At 41.4% G+C, this 24,173-nt stretch overlaps 1 protein-coding gene across 2 annotated transcripts in view; it reads left to right on the forward strand.

Annotated features, from left to right (window-relative positions):
* The window catches only part of CERT1 (ceramide transporter 1), a 944,792-nt gene that overhangs the window by 873,686 nt on the left and 46,933 nt on the right, over positions 1–24,173 (forward strand). For both annotated transcript variants that reach the window (XM_085632300.1, XM_085632301.1), the window contains 2 exons: positions 3,934–4,062; positions 22,394–22,523. In XM_085632300.1, the coding sequence (XP_085488426.1) occupies positions 3,934–4,062; positions 22,394–22,523 (259 nt within the window). The remainder of the gene's footprint in view (positions 1–3,933; positions 4,063–22,393; positions 22,524–24,173) is intronic.

The following is a 24,173-nucleotide window of genomic DNA, read 5'->3' on the forward strand; positions in this document are numbered from 1 at the left end:
CAGATGCAGGTGGTCAAGGACTTTTACAGGGGTTGAAGAAGGTGTATCCCCCCTGTTCGAAACCCTTCTCCTCCGTGGGAGTTGAACCTGGTATTATCTAAATTGATGGGCCCGCCCTTTGAGCCAATCCATAGAGCTTCCTTGCAGCATTTGTCTTGGAAGGCCGCTTTTCTGGTAGCCATTACATCGGCGCGCAGAGTAAGCGAGATCCAGGCGCTGTGTACCAAGGAGCCTTACACTGTGTTTCACCATAACAAAGTGGTCTTAAGGGCGCATCCATCTTTTCTCCCTAAGGTAGTGTCTGATTTTCATATCAATCAGTCCATTTCCCTTCCCTCTTTTTTTTCCAAATCCAGTGACCCCGGCTGAGAAGTCGCTTCATTCCTTGGACCTCAAGAGGGTACTTAAGTTCTACTTAGAAAGTACCAAGGGCATACGGAAGGCAGATCAGTTTTTTGTCAATTATGGCGCCATGAGAACAGGCTTCCCAGCCGCTAAGAGATCCATCTCGAGATGGATTGTGTCCTGCATTACCTTAGCTTACCAGCTGGCGAAAAGGCCCTTACCGTTGCCTCCCAAGGCGCATTCCACTAGGGGGAAAGCGGCCACAGTTGCCTTCTTGCATGACGTCCCAATGTCAGAGATCTGCAAGGCAGCAACCTGGAAATCGGTTCATACCTTTACGAGGCACTACTGCCTAGAATCTGATTCCAGGGCTCAAACTCAAGTAGGCCAAGCCTCCTTGAGGAATCTATTTGGGTAGCTTAGCTTTTTCTTTCTAAGCCTACTGATCATTTTCTGTTTTTTCCCCTTTGCCTGCAGGGAGATGGTGAGGCTCGCTATTCTATTCTATTCTAATGCTTATGACTATTGATGAGGATCCCCTGGAAGAGAAGGATTAGTTACTTACCTGTAATCCTAGTTCTCTTACAGGGGTATCCTCATCAAAGTCATAAGCAACCCTCCCGCCTCCCCGGGCAAAGGATTGTTATCTTTTGAAGATGTTGTTAACTCTTTGTGACATGGCTTTTTCAGTCTCCGCAAAGAACAACTGACCTAACTGTCACCCCTGAGGCATGATGCTAAGCTGGGGGTCAGGTGTGCCTTAAAGGCACGGTGTCAGTTTATTGCTATGCAGCTACAGGTTAGCTTTTCGGTCTTTTTAGACTGGGTGTTTGCAATGCAGCCTGGGAGCTTCCTATGCTTTCAGTGATTTGTGAGGATTTCTACTGTTTGCTGAGCATTAAAAACGTTTCTAAACAAATTTTGCTATTGTTTCTCCTGTTTCTAATTCATGTTTTTCATGTATGGTAGAAATTCCTTATGGCATGATTCAGCTCTGTTGTTTAGTAGGCTGCAAGTGCTTGTTTATATATATATAGATATATATAGATAGATAGATATAGATATATAGATATAGATATATAGATATAGATATATAGATATAGATATATAGATATAGATATATAGATATAGATATATAGATATAGATATATAGATATATATATGGATATATATGTGGGGCACATATAATATAGTGTTTCCGTGGTCCCGCGCATGGGCGGGAATATTCTAATGCTTATGACTTTGATGAGGATACCCCTGGAAGAGAACTAGGATTACAGGTAAGTAACTAATCCTTACCACCCTTTACTGTTTTCCATTCATCAAACCTGATGAACCCTTATTACCCTTAACCCATCCCTGCTCCCTAAAATACATATATATAATACACATACCTGAGCTTTCATCTCGAGTCACCTAGGAGTCCGAGCAGGCACATCACCCCTCATCTAGGTAGTGAAATGGAAGTTGCCATTGAGTACCGTGAAATGGAAGTTGTCTTTGAGTATCATAGTGCCAAAGCTCCCTTTGACATGGAGTCTTATAAGTAAATGTGACCTACACCTCCCCATCGTGCTGCCCAAAGATAAATGGGCAAAGGCAAGAGATGGTATAATTCTTGATCGTGTCCAAGATCTTCGGATTATATTTGCACGCCAATCCCATTTGAAAGTATTCTAACAAGATTGTCTCCAGTAAAAAATAATTATCCCTAAACAGTACTGATTTGTTTTCCATTGCGCTCCTCTGAGTACGCTCCATCAGGATAAATCCTCTTGTTAGAAGACTTTCAAATTGGATCGGTATGCACATATAATCCAAACATCCTGGACAAGATCAAGAATTAAATCAATTTTGTCCTGGTCGGAAGTAGAACCAGAAGTACAGGAGAAATCCAGAACACACATCTTTGACTGGGCAGCCCTGAGGAAGCCATGTGGTATGCCCTTATAAGACGAAACACGTGTTGAGTGGCTAAAAACGAAGAGGAGGCCAGTAGGCACAAAATATGCATATATGATAATTGTACTTTAATATATTTGGACAGTGTTTGCTTGATGATTTTCAGCTCTTTTGATCAGTTCAGGGGGAGTAGGGTGTATCTTCCTCCCTTTGTAAACACCGCAGTTAAGATAGTAACACATTAAAACAGTGTTACAAGCTTTAGAACGCCAAATAACTAACAAATCACCCATTTCGAGTGCACCTAAAGGCAAAAGATGGGAACGATTTCTTCAGCTTTCAGCACACCATGAGGTGGATGAAGATCATGCTTAACTGGAAATGTAATTGGTCCCCGATAACTGCCACTCACAAAATTATCCATTGATCCTAGATGGGCTGCTGAACCCTAACATCACAAAATAAATCAATGAGAAAGTCGCAACAATTGAAGGCACCCTCTTGTTTATGAACCAGTGCCTAAAGGAGAGCTTTATGTTCAGGGTGCTACATGGATGTTTGGTGTGCATTGCAACCTCAATAGGGTCCTTGCAAAACAAACTTGAGGGGCGTAAAGAATTTAAGGACTGTCTGGTTGCTTCTCTGAATCATCTGGATAGATGAACCGATCATCGGGTATATGTGGCTTAAGCAGCAATTGTCGATATTCTGAGGGTCCCTGGACTCCTGGATTGGATGTCCTTAACTGCAGTGTGCAGTTCCATAGGAAAGGAGCTACAGCAACCTAAGTTTTCATCTTGAGTAAGGATAATGTGGGCTTCCAACTAAGAAAGGGAAACATTGTGCTTAGATAAAAGGTACTTTTGTGGTGTTGAGTACGCCTTCTGAGAATCAGGTGGTGCTTCATGCAGTTAGAGAACTAAAGTCTGTTTTTCTGAACGGTGAGAGGATTCTAGTCTTTCTGAATTACTGCAGGTCAGCCATGATTAGGTGTCATTAACCTCATCAAATAAAAAAAGGACTTGCTCTTGACATTGAAGCATCCAGTGTGACTGTCCGCTCACGAGGAGAAACTGCACATTTTGTCACATGTGGAGGCTACTGAATCTGTTGACAGTGCGTACCAAACTCACAAGCAGCGTGTGGTGGGGTGAGTTGAGGGACAATACTCCTGGAGTTTGGGTTCAGAGGTTTGCCACCTCATGGTGTGTTAGCGTGGATGTCATGGGGACATTGTGGAATCGATTGTTTAGAGCAGATTGATGGAATTTTATACTTAATGTCTTTGTGGTCTCCCCTTCTTTCCTCTCCTTCCTTTTGTTGAGCGAGGGGCATAGATGTTGACCTCAAGGGAATCTTTAGAGACGCACAAATATGTAATACAGAATTTGGGGATCCATTTTCTGAAGGTTAGTATTTATCTAAGTGATCATCTTAACCATGCTTCTGCTTTCAGAGACAGTTGGTGTATGTTCTTCCTTCCAGTTTTTTTCCAATAAAAAGATTGAAACCTAAATTCTGTAATGAGGAAGATATCCCGAGGCTGTAATGGGTGTTGTTTAAACAAAGTCTGTAAAACAATGTACAGGTTTTTCTGAAAACTGTTTACTTTGTATTTTGAGCTACTTTCATTGCATAAAATGCTCTTATTGTTTTCTAACTAAGGCATTTTGTCCTTCCTAACAGAGAGTGTGGCCTGCATCTCAACGAGATGTGCTGTATTTATCTGCAATCAAAATGGTACCGGCTTTAAATGAAAATGATCCAGACACTTGGATTGTCTGCAATTTCTCTGTGGATCACGACAGTGCCCCTGTACGTAAAAAGGCGTATTGTGTATGAAAATTGCTTTTATGATTGCAGACATTTTAGTATTATGCTCGTCCGTCGCTTTTCACATTTAAAGCAGATCGAAGCGCACTCTCTAGCCCTTCTTTTACGGCATGATGTTGCTTCAGCTGTTACATGAAATGTACTACTCTGAAGCACTGTTGTTTGTGTCATAATACTATCCAAGCTATGTTTCACAAGAGTCGTCCCATCAACAAATTGTTATCTCACAAATTCATGTACATTTATTAGCTGACCAGAATTGCACCAGTCTTGTGAATTATGGACTTCAACCTGTAGTATGTTTGGACTGGTGAGATATCTGTGTTCTTTTCTGCTCACTGTTCAGTTATTCTTTGTTCTTTCGTCGAACATAATAGGAGGAGGTCATCAGTCCACTATTTTTGACTTGAGTGCTTTTTAAGAAAACATTCAGTGCATTCACTGTTTTCATTGTTGACTTTTTTGTTTCCCAGGTCCACTTTTCTTACAGGAAAAACATGTGCTGAAATTGCAACTAAACCATAACTCTTCAAGTCTCAAGCCGGTGAAGGCAAATTGACTATTTTTTTCTGTATCACTTTTACTACAGGCATAGTATACTCCAGTATTAAGTTTAATACTGGAGTATACTATGCCTGTTTTTTTGTGGCACCGGTCAGTGCACCATGTCGGTGAAAGACGCGTTCCTCGTGTGTTTTTGGTGTTTGGTGCATGAACATGACTCCCAAGTCGTACTCTGACTGCTTGGCCATGCCACCGAAGGCTTTTGAGGGAAGTGGTCCTTGAAGCTGCTAGAGGCCCAGCAGGCGACTTCATGGAAGTCACAGTCCTGCTCGAGAGGAATATCCCTGGAACGTTCCAGGAGTCATAAGTTCTTTTAGTCCCCCTCAAGATTGTTAGGGCACTCGGGTAAGAGGCACGAAGTCGAAGCCTACTTTCACTTCTCGTCCGTCGGCCGATGCGACAGAGGAACATCGGTGTTCGCGGCCTGGTTCCTTGGCACCTGCGCCTGGGCTTACTCTGCGCCTCCCCAGTTTTCCGGACGCCGGATCAACTCTAGTCAAATCAAAGAGTTCTCTGAGCTCATGCGCCTCATTTTTTGAGCAACCAACCCCTCCGGAGCACCTTCGAGCCCCATCTGTTTCTGCACCAGTGTCTCCGGCCCAGGCTCTGATGGGTCCTCACGGATCTGCACTGGCGCCGGTCGAGCCATTGCTTCATTCCCTGCCTGACGCCAGGCCTATTCTAATCCCCAACAAGACTGACCTGGAGCCGCATCGACCGATGTCGATTCTGCCGCCGACAGGACCCCCGCGTCCTAGGTTGGAGACTGAGCCCTATGCTGAAGGACTAGGCCTAGGGGAGGAATTAGAGGTGGGGTCACTCGACCCTTTACAACACCAGTAAGAACAGGATATGGACTGATGTGAGGAAGTGGGTGTTGCCTGCGGACTGGGCACATCTTCAGATACCGTCATGCTTTCTCCCTCTACTGTGGCTGTGGAGGAGGGAGATACATTTGCAGTAGTGGTGCGGATGGCGGCTGAGGTCCTCAACCTGAGTTTGCCCTAGGTGGCAGTCAAGACTAGCATCTTGACAGTTGTCTTTCAATCAGGAGTCTCCTCCTCCGAATCCCTACTCCCAATAAACTAAGCCATCACTGATGTCCTTCTGGGTACCTGGTCCAAACCCAGCACAGGGTCTCCTGTCAATAGGACGATTGCATGCGGCCCCGCTCCAAGGGACCCAAATTTCCTCACCCATCACCCTGCCCCAGAATGCTTGGTGGTCCAAGCCTTTACTTCCCATGGCACGTTCCCTGTCGCTCCCCCAGACAGAATATCTGAGAGTGTGGACAGCTTGGGTATGAAAAGGTTTTCTTCTGCCAGCCTTGCAATACGGTCAGTGAACAGCGCATGCTTATTGGGCCGCTATTCCTACATTCTCTCCCAAACAGTAACAGGTGGGAGAGATTCAGTGAAGTTCACTATAGGCTGTGGCATGGACACCACAGACTCACTGAGCAGAGCGTTTTTGTCGACAGTGGCCCTCAGACCCCACGCCTGGCTGAAAGCATCTGGCTTTTCAGGGAATGTCCAGGTTTACCTTATGGACATGCCTTTCTATGGCACCAGTCTCTTTGGAGACAAGGCAGACTTAGCGCTAGGGCGCTATAAGGACTCGTGGCCTGCGACCAAGTCCTTGGGCCTTCTCGACTGCCCCATGTCCCCAGTCTGCCATTCACTCCTTCCATGGCTACAGAAGGGGCTTTCAGCTGTGATAATCCTATCCGAGTCACCGAGCCGCACAAGATTCCCAGCCTCTGCATGGACGAGGGCGTGCTTCCTACCGGCCTCGTCGGTGGAGTAGCCAGGGTCTGGTCCAGCCACCATCTCTCCGGCAACTGCAGCCTCCAAACCTTCCTAATCCTGCCCTTGATCATGGGCGTCCAGTTGGTGGCAGGATTCGACATCACCTTCACCACTGGCAGTCCCTAAAATCAGACAGTTGGGGTCTGCAGATCATCTAAAGGGTATGCTCCCTCCCCTTCGAAGTTGCCCCTCCCTCCATGCCTCCATCTTACGATCAGTGCAAAAAGAACAATTGATGGAAAGCTGAGCAATGTCAAACAATCACCCCAGTACAGAGATCTGGACCATAATGCCATAGTTCTTTTGCTTACCGTGCCATTCCAGTTTGGACCCAGCCATATGCAAACTAGGCTTGACCCTGCTTCCAAGGTATCGGTGCAGCCCAAACTGCCAGGCCAGGTCCACCCTGGACCGGGAACAAGCATCTTCGGACTGGTGTCGGGGTATCGAAGGATTTAACCCAGATCTGTGATTGGGGGTGAATGTTTGCCGGTGGCTGTTCTGGACACAGTGTAGTTTCGGGCTTATCCTCCCTAGCGACGATTCCAGGATATTTGTGCTATATTGATGTTTCATCCCCTGGTCTTGATTTCGGTGAGACTCGCACTGAGGCAGCTGGGCCTCATGGCCTCTTGCATCCTGCTAACGACACATGCTAGATGACATATGTGGGCTTTGCAGTGGAACCTGAAGTTCTGGTGGGCGCAGTATCCGGCAAATCTTTCCGACTTAGTCCAGATCTCGGAGGGAAATGCAAGAACCTTGAAGTGGTGGTTAACAAACCGCGATTGGATCAGAGTCACACCCCTCTCCCTTCCCCAACCAGATCTTGCATCTGATGGACGCATCACTCTGGAATAGAGCGGCCATCTGGGAATGGTGATAATCAGAGGACTCTAGTCTCAAACAGAATCCATACTCTTCATCAACTTGTTGGAGTTCCAAGTGATCAGATTGGCATTGAAAGCCTTTCTACCCTCCATCAAGGGAAATCTGATTCAAGTGTTCATGTACAACATCACCTCCTTGTGGTACTCCAACAAACAGGGAGGGGTCGTGGACCCTTTGTCAAGAGGTCCTGCATCTCTGGACATGGCTGGAATAGCAGGGCATTTCCCTGGTGGTTCAACAACTGGCTGGCTTCCTGAATGCCAGGGTGGAGAAACTCAGCTGTCGAAGCCTAATGGATCACGGATGGTATTTCCTTCCGAAGGTGGCGCACAGTCTCCATCAAGAACATGAAATGTCAGCAGTTTTTTAAAACTTTTTTTTTTTTGAAGTTTTAAAATTATACAGCAAGCATTAAAAATCATCACAGTACCAAACAGATAAATAAATTGCAAATCGCTTTCCCCACCCATCCTATTCAAATCACCACCACCCTTAGCATTTCTTAGTCGATCACATCTGTGATATTTCTTACCCCCCACGATCTAGTTCCTGGGATGGAGGGAGAGACAAATATTGCCCCTGTAACTGTTCCATTTTCCCATACCCGGTCCCACTTCAAGGGTACCCCCTGCTTTTATGGACTGCTGTTTTGGCTATCATGCACCAGACCATGTCCCGTTCCCACTCTTCTATGGTTGGAGAGCCTAATCAACCCACCTCCGGGCGATGTTTCCTTTTGCAATTATAAATCCCACGGTGATCCAGCGTTGCCCCGTACGGATCATAGCTGTTGTCTCCCATATATTAAGCCTGCAAAATTTGGGGGATAATTGTAGGGTTCCGCCACTAACATTTCTCATGCTTGCAATTATTGTGTCCCATTACACCATGACAGCTGGGCATTTCCAGAGTGTATGATAAAAGGAGCCAGCCCCCCCTCCCCCCCCCCCCCACACACACACATCCTTCTGCACTCTGCATCTGCTCTCCTTCCCATCTTAACCAGAGAAGTACTTGAAATGTATAATCTATGAGGTATTTTTAGTTGGATTCGTCTCAGCCTTGATGATCTGGCTACTTCAAGCGGGGAGGATAGCGCTTCAGGACAGTCCTCCTCCTCTAGATTCCCCAAATCCGCCTGCCAGTACTCACGTAGGTGCTGCAGTGGGTCTAATGAGTTATTAATTATCTTCTGATAGGTAAGTGAACTCGCCATATGCTCCATACACTCTGTCAGTAGTCTATCCTCGAGTGGTGAGGCCTCCAGCATTTCCTCATCGCCTCAAAGCTTTGCCATCAGAGCATGTTGTATTTGTAAATATCTGAAAGCTTCCCACTCTGACAATTCATATTGTTTCTGTAGGTTGGCAAATGAGATTTTCTCCCTTATCCAAAGGTCCCCCACCTTTGATATGCCGATGGTATCCCGTTTATCAAATCCCTGATAGTGCCCTAGGTTGCCTAATTGCTCTGCCTATCACTTAGTTATTCCAGCCCAGTTTCTTTGCGACTCTGTGCCATAGGGCGACCGTTTGGGCCGGTGAGCTGCTGCCTGTTCGAATTCGTATACAGGGCTTCTCTGTATCCCCCAGTACCCATCAACCACTTATCCATGCTGCAGGCCGGTTCCTCCTGTGTATAATGTATCCACTTATTAATAATCAACAGTTGTACTGCCCAGTAATATGCTTGGATATTAGGCAAAGCAATCCCCCCCCCCCATCGTACCATCCCCTAACCAGCTTGTGGGCTGCAATGCGGAGTGGCTTCCCATCCCAGAGTACGGTTCTGACTTCCTTTTCTATTGATTTGAAATATGCTTCGGGGACTCTGTATGGCGTGTTTTGCAAGGCATACAAGAAACGAGGCAGCGCCATCATTTTAAATAGAGCTGCGCACCCCTGTAGGGACAGTGGCAGAGATTTCCAGTGTCTCATCTCCTTGCGGACTAGTATGTCTGCTAATAATTCCCTAGACTCCTCTATCGTGGCAGAGTTGTTTGAAGTTGTCTGCGAACGCCTCTGTTATGGCTTGCGGGTCTCTCAGCACTACCCCATCCTCTCCATGTACAGTCATTATCCAGTGATCCGCCCACTCCTGCGTGTCCAGCCAAGCAAGTAGTTTACCTGCACGGTCTCCATGTTCATATATTTTACATTGCGTCACCCGGTGTTTTTCCCTAGCTGCCTCTGTTGTCAAATCCCTATATTCCTGACGCCTAAACTTGAGTATGTCATAAACAGTGAGCCGGCACTTCACTCAGTGATACATATGTTTATAAAAGACAAGTTTTCAAAGACAAATCAGCAGGTCGTTTTATAACTTCTTTATTCAAAATTCTTCTTTATAATTACACGAAGTAGCCAACGCGTTTCGTCCATACAGACTTCTTCAGGGCTACAAACAAATATATATAAGCATAATTTTAGATAATGTATACAGAATCTTTATATATACAAATGTATACAAAATTAATATGTACATTTAAAACACAATTTTATGAAAAGCCTATAAAAACAATGGATTTTGTTTAACTCACAAAGAGTATCCAGTACATTTCTTATTCATTCATGAGTATTTTGAATTAATATACAGGTGAGCAATTGCATTTTTAGAGAAACTACACAAAAAAGAGGAAAATAATTAAGTTCCCCTAACACCAATCATTTAAACCATGACCTGCTGATTCAAAAAGGGTCTAAGCTGCATCTTATTTAAGAGATCACAAAGAGGGTCACAATTCAGGCTAAGTTTTCCTATATTCACTTCATTTTAACTTCAAATAACATTATGATTTTATTACAACAGAGGGATAAATCACAGTTTCAAAGAACATCACCCACTGCTTTGAATAGTATATGTCATCATGAAGTACCCTGGGAGACTTCTTCATTTTTGTTTAAAAAGAGGATATGCTAAAGAAATTCTATAGTCCAAGGTAAAACTCTACCTATGATTAGCTATATGTGCGCTTACCAACAATATATTCTTTATGCGTCCCTTTTTGATCTTTAAATGGGGTTTTTCGAACGAAAAAAGGCGTAGAGATTGCGGTGTATCAATCCCTTCTAATAACTCCCTAAATGGCATACATCAAAAGAACAATGTATATCAAAGTTTTGAACCCACTGCTAAAACCGTAGAAAAAGTGTAAATGTTTATCAATACACACTTACCTCAGTTGGAATGATAAAATAGCAAATCCTGAGCACTATAATGGTAAGCTCAATGTTATCATCCATCAGTAATAAAGGTATGGTATTCGGACCTATCGTAACCTATAAGAATAAACACCATAAACCGTTATTTTACAAAATATATTCTATGTATTATTAACTTGTTATAAAAAATAAACCGTAAACACTAATCTAAATCTGTTAGGAAACTGGCGTTTTAGATAAACTGCCAGCATTCGCACTCTGATTCAAATAAAAGGTATATGAAGGTCACGGTGGATTTTGGTCGCCATCTTGTAATGAGCAAATATAACATGATGCCCTTTCTATATTATATGTGAGATCGTATAAATCCTCATGTTTTGGGAAATATATGAGTTTCAAGGTAGAGGAGTGAAATAAATTAAATGGGATATGGCTTGCATGGACTTATATACCATAACCCAAACCACCCTTCTATCCCCATAACATGAAGATGCCAAAGCGGAGACCTAAGATAGGCACAGGAAATACCCCCACACTTGTAAAACGACACCATTCCGGTCCTTGTCTGCCAACGTTCCGGCCGTATTTCGCGTGCTAGTAATCTGCACGAAGGCCGGCGTTTAAATAACCCGCCCTCGTTTGCACCTGAAGTCAATTTCACTAAACGCACACGTCTCTTCTCCAAATTGTATCCACCATTTTGTAATGGAGAAAAACGCTAAGGAAAGCCCTGAAAAACAATGGCATCAATATTGACCATCGGATTTCTATTTTACTGTCTTACTCAAGTGCCAAAATTGTTTAATTTCTTAGATATTCCACAACCCAGGGCATGTTTATATCTACATTGTGATGGCCACAACAAATGAAAACAATGTATCCTTTAATGTTACGAAATATTGGCAGCCATCCTAAATTGGGCCAAACATTATATCTGCCCGATATTGCAAAACATAATGAGAAAGTAACTGGCTGCTAAATTTAGGCCAAATTCTATTTATAATTATGCTATGTTTCCTGAATTACCCGCAAAATTATGTATTTACCCCTTTGATAATTGGCATAGATTACGAAGAGCCAAATTTCAAATTAAACTGAGAAAAATTTCCATTTAAAAATTGTAAAATTCAACCCTGTCTCGTCACTGAAGATTAATGTAAACTTTCCCAATTACTCAACGACGGTCAATGGAATGACTTCCACAGTATTTATAGCAGTCATGACATTTAAAAAAACTTTAAAAGAAAAAAAAAACTGAACCGTATTAGCTCATATTGGAGTTAAACGGCAGCCATCTTTAAAGTTCTAGCAAAACAGTTTACGTAGTATGATTCTCCGGTCGCACATTTCGGCAGTTGTACAGACTTTCAAAACCATATCTTTTTGGCTCTAAATCCACAGCAACGCCTTACCTACAAACTTTACCGTGAATAATCGGAAAGTTTAGACTTAAATTGTATATTTAGGCGAATATATGTGTCGTGGTTTATCAGATCAATTGTGATTAAAAACCACAGTAAAGAGGTAAATATGCCCAATAACAAGAGTCTCTTATATTTAATGTTCTTGCTCACCCTAAATGTCCTCTCAGAGACACTCCGAGAAAGGAAATCACGTATACAAAGACTCTCACAAGGTAGGTCATGACGACAGTACATTTATCAGAGATACTGATTACAGACATTGTGTGCATAGACAATATTCACTTCGCAGGGATGGGGTGTATCATTTCAGATGTCACTGCCTTGTGGGCATTTTAAAGTACGACCATTGTATGTCCTCATCTGTGCAACTGGTTCCATAGGATGCAAACCGATCCATGTCTATCCATCATGTCCTGGATTTATGTTTAGATTCCAAACTATAAATATTCACGCAAACAGATCTTAAACTCATATTATTCAAAATTGCACAAAGCTCATACATACATCACAGTCCAACCATTTGAATTTTTTTCACAGAAACTGATACATTTCATTATAAATATTCAGACCCATAGTAATAGCTCTGAGACGACCGATCCAGCTGGCTTCCTCCGTCTGTCGCAACATTCTGACTGTCACCGCCCCTCTCAGGAGCATTTATATGGTCAATCGCATGGAACCATATTTGTTGTCTATCAGGGTGCATTTCATGAATATGATTAGAGACTGGATCTCTATTATCTCTATTTTTTATATCCCTTACATGCTCTTGGTTGCGGGTTTTAAGATTGCGAATGCTACTGCCTATGTATACATTATTGCACGCACATCCAATAACCTATTCGGTGAATGTCGTGTTACAGTTCATGAACGTGTTAATTCAGAATTTTCTTTCCGGTTTGTATTGGAATTCGGATATTTTATGCATCCCAAATTGGCAAATGTTACATGAACCGCACGTTAAAAAAAACATTGGTTTCTTTGGTAGCCATGTAGTCATGTCTTGCTTCTGATTTTTCACATAGCTAGGGCAGAGCATATTTTTTAATGTTTTGCCCCTCTTGTATACCACTTTGGGATTATCAGAGCTAGTACCAACTGGCAACTGTGCAGATGTTAATAGGTGCCAATTTCTCCGTAAGATGTCATAAATGTGGTGGTTATGAGCATTGTATTGGGTTACAAACACAACATTCTCATTTTCATTTCTCCCTTCAGCTTTTGGTTTTTGGATTAACGTACTTTTTCTGTTTATTTTCTTAATCCTATTCTCTGTCTTTTGAAGGCATCTGTTTGAATAGCCTCTGCGTTTGAAATTCTTTTTTATTGTCTCTGTTAGCCTGAAAGGTGTTATCCTGGCTACAATTTCATCTAGCGCAAACCATCTCGCCACATGGGATGGCATTTATGGTTGCGCTAGGGTGTGCCCTCTCTGCGTGTAACACGCTGTTGCATGAGGCTTGTTTTTTGACGATATCACTTTGAATCTTGTTGTCTAGGACATACAGTCTGAGATCCAAAGATTCAATATTGTCTCTTGAATATTTGATGGTTAGCTTCATATTGAAAGTATTTGTATTAAGATAAGACAAATATTACAGCAGTTCTTCTTCACCATTCCAAATAAGTAGGACATCATCTATATATCTTGTATTAAAGATAATGTTATCACTCCATTTCCTTTAGCCTGGTGCCCTGACGTGCTCCATCTCATACAAACCCATAAAGAGGTTTGCATAAGATGGAGCAAACCTGGATCCAATAGCCGTCCCTTGTTTTTGTAGGAACCATGTTGCATCATGTAAGAAGACATTCATGTTAAGTATCATACGCGACATCTCAAGAAGCATGAAGGTGTGTTCAAGATGTTTAGCATTTATTTTATAAAGGAAATGTTTGACAGCTTCTAAGCCATGGTCTGTGTGAATGCAGGTATATAAACTTTCTACGTCCATTGTCACGAACATAAGATCTCTACTGTCCCAGATAAAATCCTGCTCTGCCCTAGCAATGTGAAAAATCAGAAGCAAGACGCGACTACGTGGCTACCAAAGAAACCAATGGTTTTTTTTACGTGCTGTTCATGTAACATTTGCCAATTTGAAATGCATGAAATATCCAAATTCCAATACAATACGGAAAGAAAATTCTGAATTAACACCTTCCTGAACTATAACACGACATTCACCGTATATGTTATTGGATGTGCAAGCAATAAAGTATACCTAGGCAGTAGCACTCGCAGTCTTAAAACCCGCATCCAAGAGCATGTAAGGGCTATAAAAAATAGAGATAATAGATATCCAGTCTCTAATCATATTCATGAAATGCACCCTGATAGACAACTGATATGGTTCTATGTGATTCACCATATAAATGCTCCTGCGAGGGGCGGTGACAGTCAGAATGTTGCGACAGACGGAAGCCAGCTGGATCGGTCGTCTCAGAGCTATTACTATGGGTCTGAATATTAATAATGAAATGTATCAGTTTCTGTGAAAAAGAATTCAAATGGTTGGACTGTGAGCTATGTATGAGCTTTGTGCAATTTTGAATAATATGGGTTTAAGATCTGTTTGCGTGAATATTTATAGTTTGGAATCTAAATATAAATCCAGGACATGATTGATAGACATGGATCGGTTTGCATCCTATGGAACCAGTTGCACAGATGAGGACATACAATGGTTGTACTTTAAACTGCCCACAAGGCAGTGACATCTGAAATGATACACCCCATCCCTGCGAAGTGAATATTGTCTATGCACACAATGTCTGTAATCAGTATCTCTGATAAATGTACTGTTGTCATGACCTATCCTTGGAGAGTCTTTGTATATGTGATTTCCTTTCTCTGGGTGTCTATGAGAGGACATTTAGGGTGAGCAAGAACATTAAATATAAGAGACTCTTGTTATTGGGCATATTTACGTGTTTACTGTGGTTTTTAATCACATAATTGATCTCATAACCCAATGCACATGTATTCGCCTAAATATACAATTTAAGTCTAAACTTACCGATTAATCACGGTAAAGTTTGTAGGTAAGGCGTTGCTGTGGATTTAGAGCCAAAAAGATATGGCTTTGAAAGTCTGTACAACTGCCGAAATGTGCGACCGGAAAATCATATTACGTAAACTGTTTTGCTAGAACTTTAAAGATGGCTGCTGTTTAACTCAAATATGAGTTAATATGGTTTTGTTTTTTGTTTTTTTTTTTAAATGTCATGACTGCTAAAATTACACTGGAAGTCATTCCATTGACCATCGTTGAGTAATTGGGAAAGTTTACATTAATATTCAGTGACGAGACAGGGTAGAATTTGACAATTTTTAAATAGAAATTTTTCTCAGTTTAATTTGTAATTTGGCTCCTCGTAATCTATGCGAATTATCACGGGGACTAAATACATAATTTTGCGGGTAATTCAGGAAATATAGCATAATTATAAATAGAATTTGGGCTAAATTTAGCAGCCCGTTACTTTCTCATTGTTTTGCAATATCGGGCCGATGTAATGTTTGGCTCAATTTAAGATGGCTGCCATTATTTCGTAACATTAAAGGATACATTGTGTTCATTCGTTGTGGCAATCACAATGTAGATATAAACATGCCCTGGGTTGTGGAATATCTAAGAAATTAAAAAATGTTACTTGAGTAAGACGGTAAAATAGAAATCCAATGGTCAATATTAATGCCATTGTTTTTCAGGGCTTTCCTTAGCGTTTTTCTCCATTACAAAATGGCGGATACAATTTGGAGAAGAGACGTGTGCGTTTAGTGAAATTGACTTCAGGTGCGAACACAGGCGGGTTATTTAATACGCCGGCTTTCGTGCAGATTACTAGCACGTGAAATACGGCCTGAACGTTGGCAGCCAAGGACCGGAATGGTACAGACACAGAAACCCCGACACTCTGGTTTTATATGCAAACAATTCTAAATGTAAATCTCTTAAGGCAGAAAGACGAAATTATGTGAGATAATGGCCCCTGACACACAGAACGTCCAGGAATGCACATATGTATCATTCAGACACTGATTTATTCATTAAAGAAATGTTCAAGAACATATATCAAAGACATTACATTTCATATTAGAAAGTTTTCATAATAGTAAGTAATTTTTTGAAGTTCTTAGGAGTCCAGTTCTTTACATGTGAAGCATCAAAAACAGCCAACGCGCGTTTCGTCACCACCGTGACTTCCTCAAGGCCTCTATTGTGGAGCTCGCAAAACGGGGGGGGGGGGGTTTCCGTATGCCTAGTCCCCTCTAGATTCCGATATCCTGGATACTGTCCGTTGCAGCCGACGCATTGGCTGCAACGGACAGCGGAACCCTTTTTTTGCAGCGGATACACTATCTCCCAAGGGCCTGATCATGGTTCCCTAATGTGTGGATACATTGTGTATGGACGACAAAGATGATCATGATCACACACTTATAAATGAATACTGTATAGTGTGTGGTGACTTTTGATTTGATCATCCAATTCTGACTCAGGACCATATGAAATTACAATACAAAAGGAGTGGTATTTCTGCAATTAGTTCAAACCTTGGAACTAGAACCTGGGATTCTACAAGTATCCAGGATATCGGAATCTAGAGGGGACTAGGCATACGGAAGCCCCCCCCCCCCTCCCCCGTTTTGCGAGCTCCACAATAGAGGCCTTGAGGAAGTCACGGTGGTGACGAAACGCGCGTTGGCTATTTTGATGCTTCACATATAAAGCACTGGACTCCCAAGAACTTCAAAAAATTACTTACTATTATGAAAACTTTCTGGTATGAAATGTAATGTCTTTGATATATGTTCTTGAACATTTCTTTAATGAATAAATCAGTGTCTGAATGATACATATGTGCATTCCTGGACGTTCTCTGTGTCAGGGGCCATTATCTCACATCATTTCGTCTTTCTGCATTAAGAGATTTACATTTAGAATTGTTTACATATAAAATCAGATTGCCGGGGTTTCTGTGTCTGTACTCTTTTTACAAGCCTTGTATGACCTGTGTGATTGATACCCTTGGTAGTGGGGTATCTTACCCCGAGCGGGCACCTGTCAGATGTTTGACCTCTTTATAATTGAGTTTAGCCGATACGAATACCCTTTTATCTGTAAACATTTTTGTTTGGATGTGCGACAATATATCCACCACTACCTTATGTGATAATTAAGGACCGGAATGGTGTCGTTTTACAAGTAAGTGTGGGGGTATTTCCTGTGCCTATCTTAGGTCTCCGCTTTAGCATCTTCATGTTATGGGGCTATAAGGGTGGTTTGGGTTATGGTATACAAGTCCATGCAAGCCAGATCCCATTTAATTTATTTTACTCCTCTACCTTGAAGCTCATATGAGGGTTTATACGATCTCACATATAATATAGAAAGAGCATCATGTTATATTTGCTCATTACAAGATGGCGGCCAAAATCCATCTTGAGCTTCATATACCTTTCATTTGACCCCGAGTGCGAATGCTGGCGGTTTATTGAACATGCCAGTTTCCTAACAGACTTAGATTAGTGTTTACTGTTTATTTTTTATTACAAGTTAATAATACATAGAATATATTTTATAAAATAACGGTTTATGGTGTTTAATCGTATAGGTTACGATAGGTCTGAATACCATACCTTTATTACTGATGGATGATAACATTGAGCTTACCATTATAGTGCTCAGGATTTTTTATTTCATCATTCCAGCTGAGGTATGTGTGTATAGATAAACATATACACTTTTTCTACGGTTTTAGCAGTGGGTTCAAAACTCTGATATACATTGTACCTTTGTCTGCCATTTAGGGAGTTATTGGAAGCGATTGATACACCGCAATCTCTACGCCTTTTTTCGTTCAAAAAAACCCATTTAAAGATCGAGAAGGAACGCATGAACAATATATTTTTGGTAAGCGCACATATAGCTAATCATAGGTAGAGTTTTACCTTAGACTATAGAATTTCTTTAGCATATCCTCTTTTTAAACAAAAATGAAGAAGTCTCCCATGGTACCTCATGATGACATATACTATTCAAAGCAGTGGGTGATGTTCTTTGAAACTGTGATTTATCCCTCTGTTGTAATAAAATCATGATGTTATTTGAAGTTAAAATGAAGTGAATATAGGAAAACTTAGCCTGAATTGTGACCCTCTTTGTGATCTCTTAAATAAGATGCAGCTTAGACCCTTTTTGAATCAGTAGGTCATGGTTTAAATGATTGGTGTTATGGGAAATTAATTATTTTCCTCTTTTTTTGTGTAGTTTCTCTAAAAATGCAATTGCTCACCTGTGTATTAATTCAAAATACTCATGAATTAATATGAAATGTACTGGATGCTCTTTGTGAGATAAACAAAATCTATTGTTTTTATAGGCTTTTCATAAAATTGTGTTTTACATGTATATTTTATTAATTTTGTATATATTTGTACATATAAACATTCTGTATACATTATCTAAAATTATGCTTCTATAGATTTGTTTGACGAAGTACGTATGGACGAAACACTTTGGCTACTTCGTGTCATTTTTAAAGAATTTTGAATAAAGAAGTTGTACAACGACCTGCTGACTTGTCCTCGAGAATTTGTCTTTTATAAACATATGCATCACTGAGTGGAGTGCCGGACCACTGTTCGTTTATTATTGTTTTTGTGGAGTGTTCCACAGGAGACGTAGGGGTATTGCATCTCCGGTCCTTGGCACCCAAACAGATTACCGTAACCTAATTAGTGGATAGGTGCAGTCATATTTGCCACATACCCTGTGAGTTCTTGTATTATCATATCTAAGTATGTGACTGGCTGCCTCGTCTTGCGTGTGTATCGCTTCCTGTTCCATTGCTGAAATGTCTGGCTCCAATTTCTCAAGTTTTTTGCCCTTCCACGAGGGAGAGAGCCTGTCCCTTCAGTACCGTCTTGTAAGCTTCCCAGATTATTTGGGGTGATTGGACTGACCCTACATTCTCACTGAAATAGTCATAGGTGGATTTCATGAGGTTGGTTATTATGTGTGGGATTTTGAGGTACCAAGGTTGATGGAGATTGTTCTACCAGTTGGAGTGGTTCACAATACATATCTAGCCCATAGAGGGTCGTGATCCAAAATACCCCTAGCTAGGTGTGTAACTCCTGTGAAATAGTGTTTCCTGTCTGCCAGCGTCAAAATATGATAAATGCAGTACCTACTGTTGTGTGCCCGCGATTAGGCACTGACCAAGAATTAGCCTCCTGAAGGCTTGAGAGCTCATTTCACCAGAATTCAGGCTGCGACCGGTGCCCTAGCCCATGGAGTTCCAGTCCTGGGCATCGAAGTGGGCATCTCGGCACATGTATACCAAGCATTACTGCCTGGATAGTCTGGTCTACAGGGACAGGCACTTCAACCATTTGGTCCTGCTGGACTTCTTAGACTAAATTTATCTGCAGACCGACACCCGGGGGTGGTATTGCTTTAGAATCTCTTCAAAAATAAAGAATCTGCAGCTAGGTGTCTCTATCAGATGAACAAGTTACTTTCAGTAAGCCTTATCTACCTCAAAGACCATATCTAGCCTCAGATTCTTTACCAACCCACCCATTCTCTCCGCTTTGTGGACAGGTTTCTAGGGTTAGGAATGATCCCTTTCAGAGCCCTAGTTTGGACACACCAATGTCTGTACACTTCATGGCTCTGCGCTTCTGGCGTGGAAACTCGTGAAAAGTAACTGATGACAGTCGTAGGTGATGCCTATATAGGTGACGTGTGATCACCTCTGGCACGGACGATGACACCATGCGCAACCTCCTCCACCCTCCCCCCCCCCCTTCTGTACCAGCACATAGCGGTAGGGCTCACGAAAGTCTTGTGCTTTGGAGGTAGGTAACTTGTTCGTATGTGTATGTATGTCTTCCGTTGTGTCCAAAAACGAGGACGCACTCAACAGCAGTCAATTCACTGAAATTTTTAACGGCTGTGGAACCAGCATTTTGCATTTCTGATTTCTTTCTGTGCCTGGCGCGTTTCGAAGCCCCCAGCTCCTTAATCATAGGCTTTACTGAAATCTTGCAGACTCTCCCAAACACGAGGAAAAAACATGAAAAAGGGGGTGTTCCCTTAAATGACAAGGAAAAAAGTTTAACTATCAAAAACAGTATACCCACACACCACAACAAGAATACATTTATTCAAAAAGGTTTTTAATTTTCATATATATATATATATATATATATATATATATATATATAGATAGATAGATAGATAGATATATATAGATATCAACATGATTTTTTATAGTAAATAGAGTAATTCCATTTGAACAATACAAAACATTTAGGAAGAATATACATAATCAAAAAAAATGCAAAAACAGTCTGAAACCTAGGACACGCAGTGACACTTGAAAAAAAGACACCAATTAGATCCACTCATACATCCAAGCATCCCTTTTATACAGTCAAATTCATACACAAACATTCACGTCCATATCACTATACATAAGGACAAACACACCTTGGTCTGCATGCTAATTAATTAATTGCCCTCCGGTAGTCATCACAGGCGAGTGTGCTTCCTAAACCATGCTGCAATTGGTAGTGTAGTGTGTTGGAAGCCCATTCCTCCCCTTCAGTCGATTCTGCATTATTCCAGTTTATTTAAATCCGTATATGCAGCCCTCCAATGGGCCACAGAAAACACTGAGGTGTGTTTGGGAGCATCTGCAAGATTTCAGTGAAGCCTATGATTAGATATACACACACCACACACACACCACACACACACCACACACACCACACACACACAACACACACAACACACACAACACACACAACACGCACACACACGCACACACACACACGCACACACACACACACACCGCTCCTCTCTTACGGTCCAGCCGCAGTCACTTTGTGAAGCAGTCCAGGATAACGGTAAGTACTCTTACTTAATTCATTACATTTGTTATTGCATATTAATATGCCACAACACCCAACACAGGACACCTAACACGTTTTGGCTTACGCCTTCAACCCGACAATCCCATTCACACAACCATTGTGATATCTGAAGAAGTCTTATCACATGACCACAATCACTTCCTACTTTTAACATCTAGATCGCTCCATATATTTTGGGTCACCAATTTACCGCCATATTGGGCTATATTGTAGCACCTACCTCAATATTTCAGTCAATTAATCCTTTTTGATTCAAAATTTCCTATGTAAATATATTTCTGTAATCAGAACAGTCCTCCTGGTGCATTATACAGCATGGAACCAATATCCTTAATATATCCAATCTATGTAGATATCATGACACAAGTCTAAATAGAATCCTTTACATTTTCGTGTGTGTGTTTCTATGAGAGAGTGAATGGATAAAGGACCCGAGCACACCCTCCCTATCAAAACAGACGGGTGCAGTGTTCAATGTAAGAAGTAAAAAATCTTCAACAGGCTAGTCGGCAGGCATCTGAAAAGATGTGGCTAGGCACCTCACCCACCGATTTTCGTAACATGGTTCATTAATGGTGACCTATCTGCGCCAAAGTGGCTAAATACCACCTTGGCAAACTCAACTACTAGTAGTGAGTACTGATAATATTATGCAGTATATAGTAGGGATCCAGATTTCTCAATTAAAAGGTTTCTGGATATTGCCTTCAGATATTCCTGTGTTTGACGTCTGATCACAACAGCATTCGACTGGTCGGTCCTTTGGCAGTTTTGGTTTTAGTCCACTCCACAGACCTTCCACCTTAGGAGGTACTGCTTTGGTGTCTATTTTAAAGGTGAGGAATATGTGGTTAGAAGTATCCCTCAGAAGAACATGTTACTTACTTTCAGGAAACTAATGCTGTTCTGAAGGATGCTCTTTCTGAAGGATACTCTACCTAACCACAAATAACTCACTGTCGTGCAACTTCCCTGTTCTGTGGTCTCTTCTCACCATCTAAAAAGGTCTCAAGTTAGAAATCTGCTCACTGATACCTCCAATTGTTTTTGTACACCACCTCTGAAGGCGCAGATAGTCATGCAAGAAACTGACTTCGGTGAGCAGGGGTGGTGCTTATATGCAGCTCTGCTCAGTCACTTATGAAGTGGAATGATGTCCATTTGAGTCTCAAGGTGCCATGTGAAGTGCTCAAGAGCACTGATGTGAAAATTTCCATATCGGGTCTTGCTCTTCTGAGATATTCTTAAACTGATGAGTATGCAGTTAGAATATCCACCACAAAGAGCTTTACCCAAGATCGGTAACTTGTTCTTATTGGTTCCTTCTCCCATGTGTTTCTAGTGCCTTCTTGGTAGAATTATTTCGGCGTATTTTTCTCTGCCCCATCTCAAAAACGTTTTTTTCTCCTCCTTTGTACACCGAAAACATTTTGGTTTTAATCTTGGTAATTAATAATAATTAACTTTTTGCTGTTGTCTCGCATTTCTAATAATACTCTTATTCTCTTACAGCTTAGTAACCGATGCGTTCGTGCCAAAATCAACATTGCTTTGATTTGCCAAACGCTGGTAAGCCCACCAGAAGCTAATCGGGAAATAAGCAGGGATAATATCCAGTGCAAGATCACATATGTAGCAAACGGTATGTATGCAATTTGTTAGGTGATTTACCCAAAAAAAAAGTTGAAGTTAATTAGTTGACGTGGCTAATCTACAAAGCGACCTTAATTATTTGCGGTTCAGTTCCAGTATTAGTGAGTTAGGCAGCTGAATCGGATTGAATTTGAGCCATAAGGGAGACCATTTTAATCCCAGAGAGACTCTTTACTTTAAGGTTGTCTTGGTTATGTTTAAATCACCATAAACAGATGGCCATCCATTTTGTCCTAGAGTTTTTTCAATTTTGCTCATTTGCTTAGTTCCAGTAAGATTTTTTGATTGATCCTTCGTGTAAGTAAAGGGGCTATTTTATCCTATCTGAATCCTGATTACTAGGTTCTCCACTGGTTGCGTTCAATGTGTTTAGTGATTTGAGAAGAACCACTGACTCTAATATTGTAACCAAAAAGAGTATTTCGAAATTGTCCTGAGGTTATTAGATTGCTTCATGTGAGGATGGGTGTTTTAGTGAGGTCTCCAAAGCCGTTACAGTATGAGGCGATGCATCAACTGGCCAGGAGTTCATTGACTAGTGCAGAGATCCACAGTGCCAAAAAGTCTCAATATTTGTGCAAGAATATAGACCTTCATGTCCAGCAAATTCTGTTCCCCATAAAGTCATGTTATACCACTTAGACAAGCAATGGCCACAGCACCCATTAAAACTACCTGCATTTTGTGATTTTTCGATCATGGTCCTAAATGTTACTCTAATCCCACATACATGTTGGGAACCTGGAACATTCTCAGTCTATCCTAAAAGGCAGATTATTTAGAAAAAAATAATCACACTTTATAGCTAAATTCTCCAAAGTTTTGAATACTTCTCGATTTAATCCAGTTCACAATACCTAAAACGACTGTGCCTCCCAGAGAAAGAACTATAAGAAAACATTCAGGAAAATGCTGCTTGAAAGGCAGGCTGTATGGTAAAGCCAAACATACATGTGCTCTTTTAAGAAAGCCAGCAGCTTCAATATCCCATTGTTCCTTGCAGGGCTGTTTCATCAAGTGATTTAATTTTCCGCATCTATGAACATTCAAGTGGTTTTGTCACCCTTTTTTGGGTGTTAACTCTGAATATTTGCCAAATGTATCTTCCCTTTAATATTGTGATGCACTTTTGCCTTTTTCCATCTGTGTAGCATCTTAAAGGTGTGGTCTTTTTGTCCTCAAGTTTCCTCAAAATGCCTTCACTTATTGATAAGCATCCCTATTTAGATAGAAAGAAAGCAGTCTCTGAAATTCACCACTTCTGTGAAGTAGTCTACCTCCAGCCTTATGTACCACTAAGGACTGTGAGTTTTATTTACAAATATTGAAACTGACTGGGAGGAAATTCGCTCAGAGGAAAACTAGAATACATCAGATTGAAGGAGAACAACGAGCTCAACATGACTGCAAGGGGACCTCCACAGTGACCATGCCATGTATTACAAAGGAATGCTATTGAGGCAGGTCCAGGAGAGGAAGAGAGACTCCAATCATGCCATTTCCAACATTTCGTAAACAGTACTGACACTGAAGACAGAAAAGGTGCTGGGTCACTTGCCAACATTTGAATAGTCACCATCACACCTCTCGCGCAGATTGATGTTGAGACATTTAATGGCGTCACATTGACATTGATCCA

This window comes from Triturus cristatus, chromosome 2_1, assembly GCF_964204655.1.
Source record: "Triturus cristatus chromosome 2_1, aTriCri1.1, whole genome shotgun sequence".
Lineage (NCBI taxonomy): Eukaryota > Metazoa > Chordata > Amphibia > Caudata > Salamandridae > Triturus > Triturus cristatus.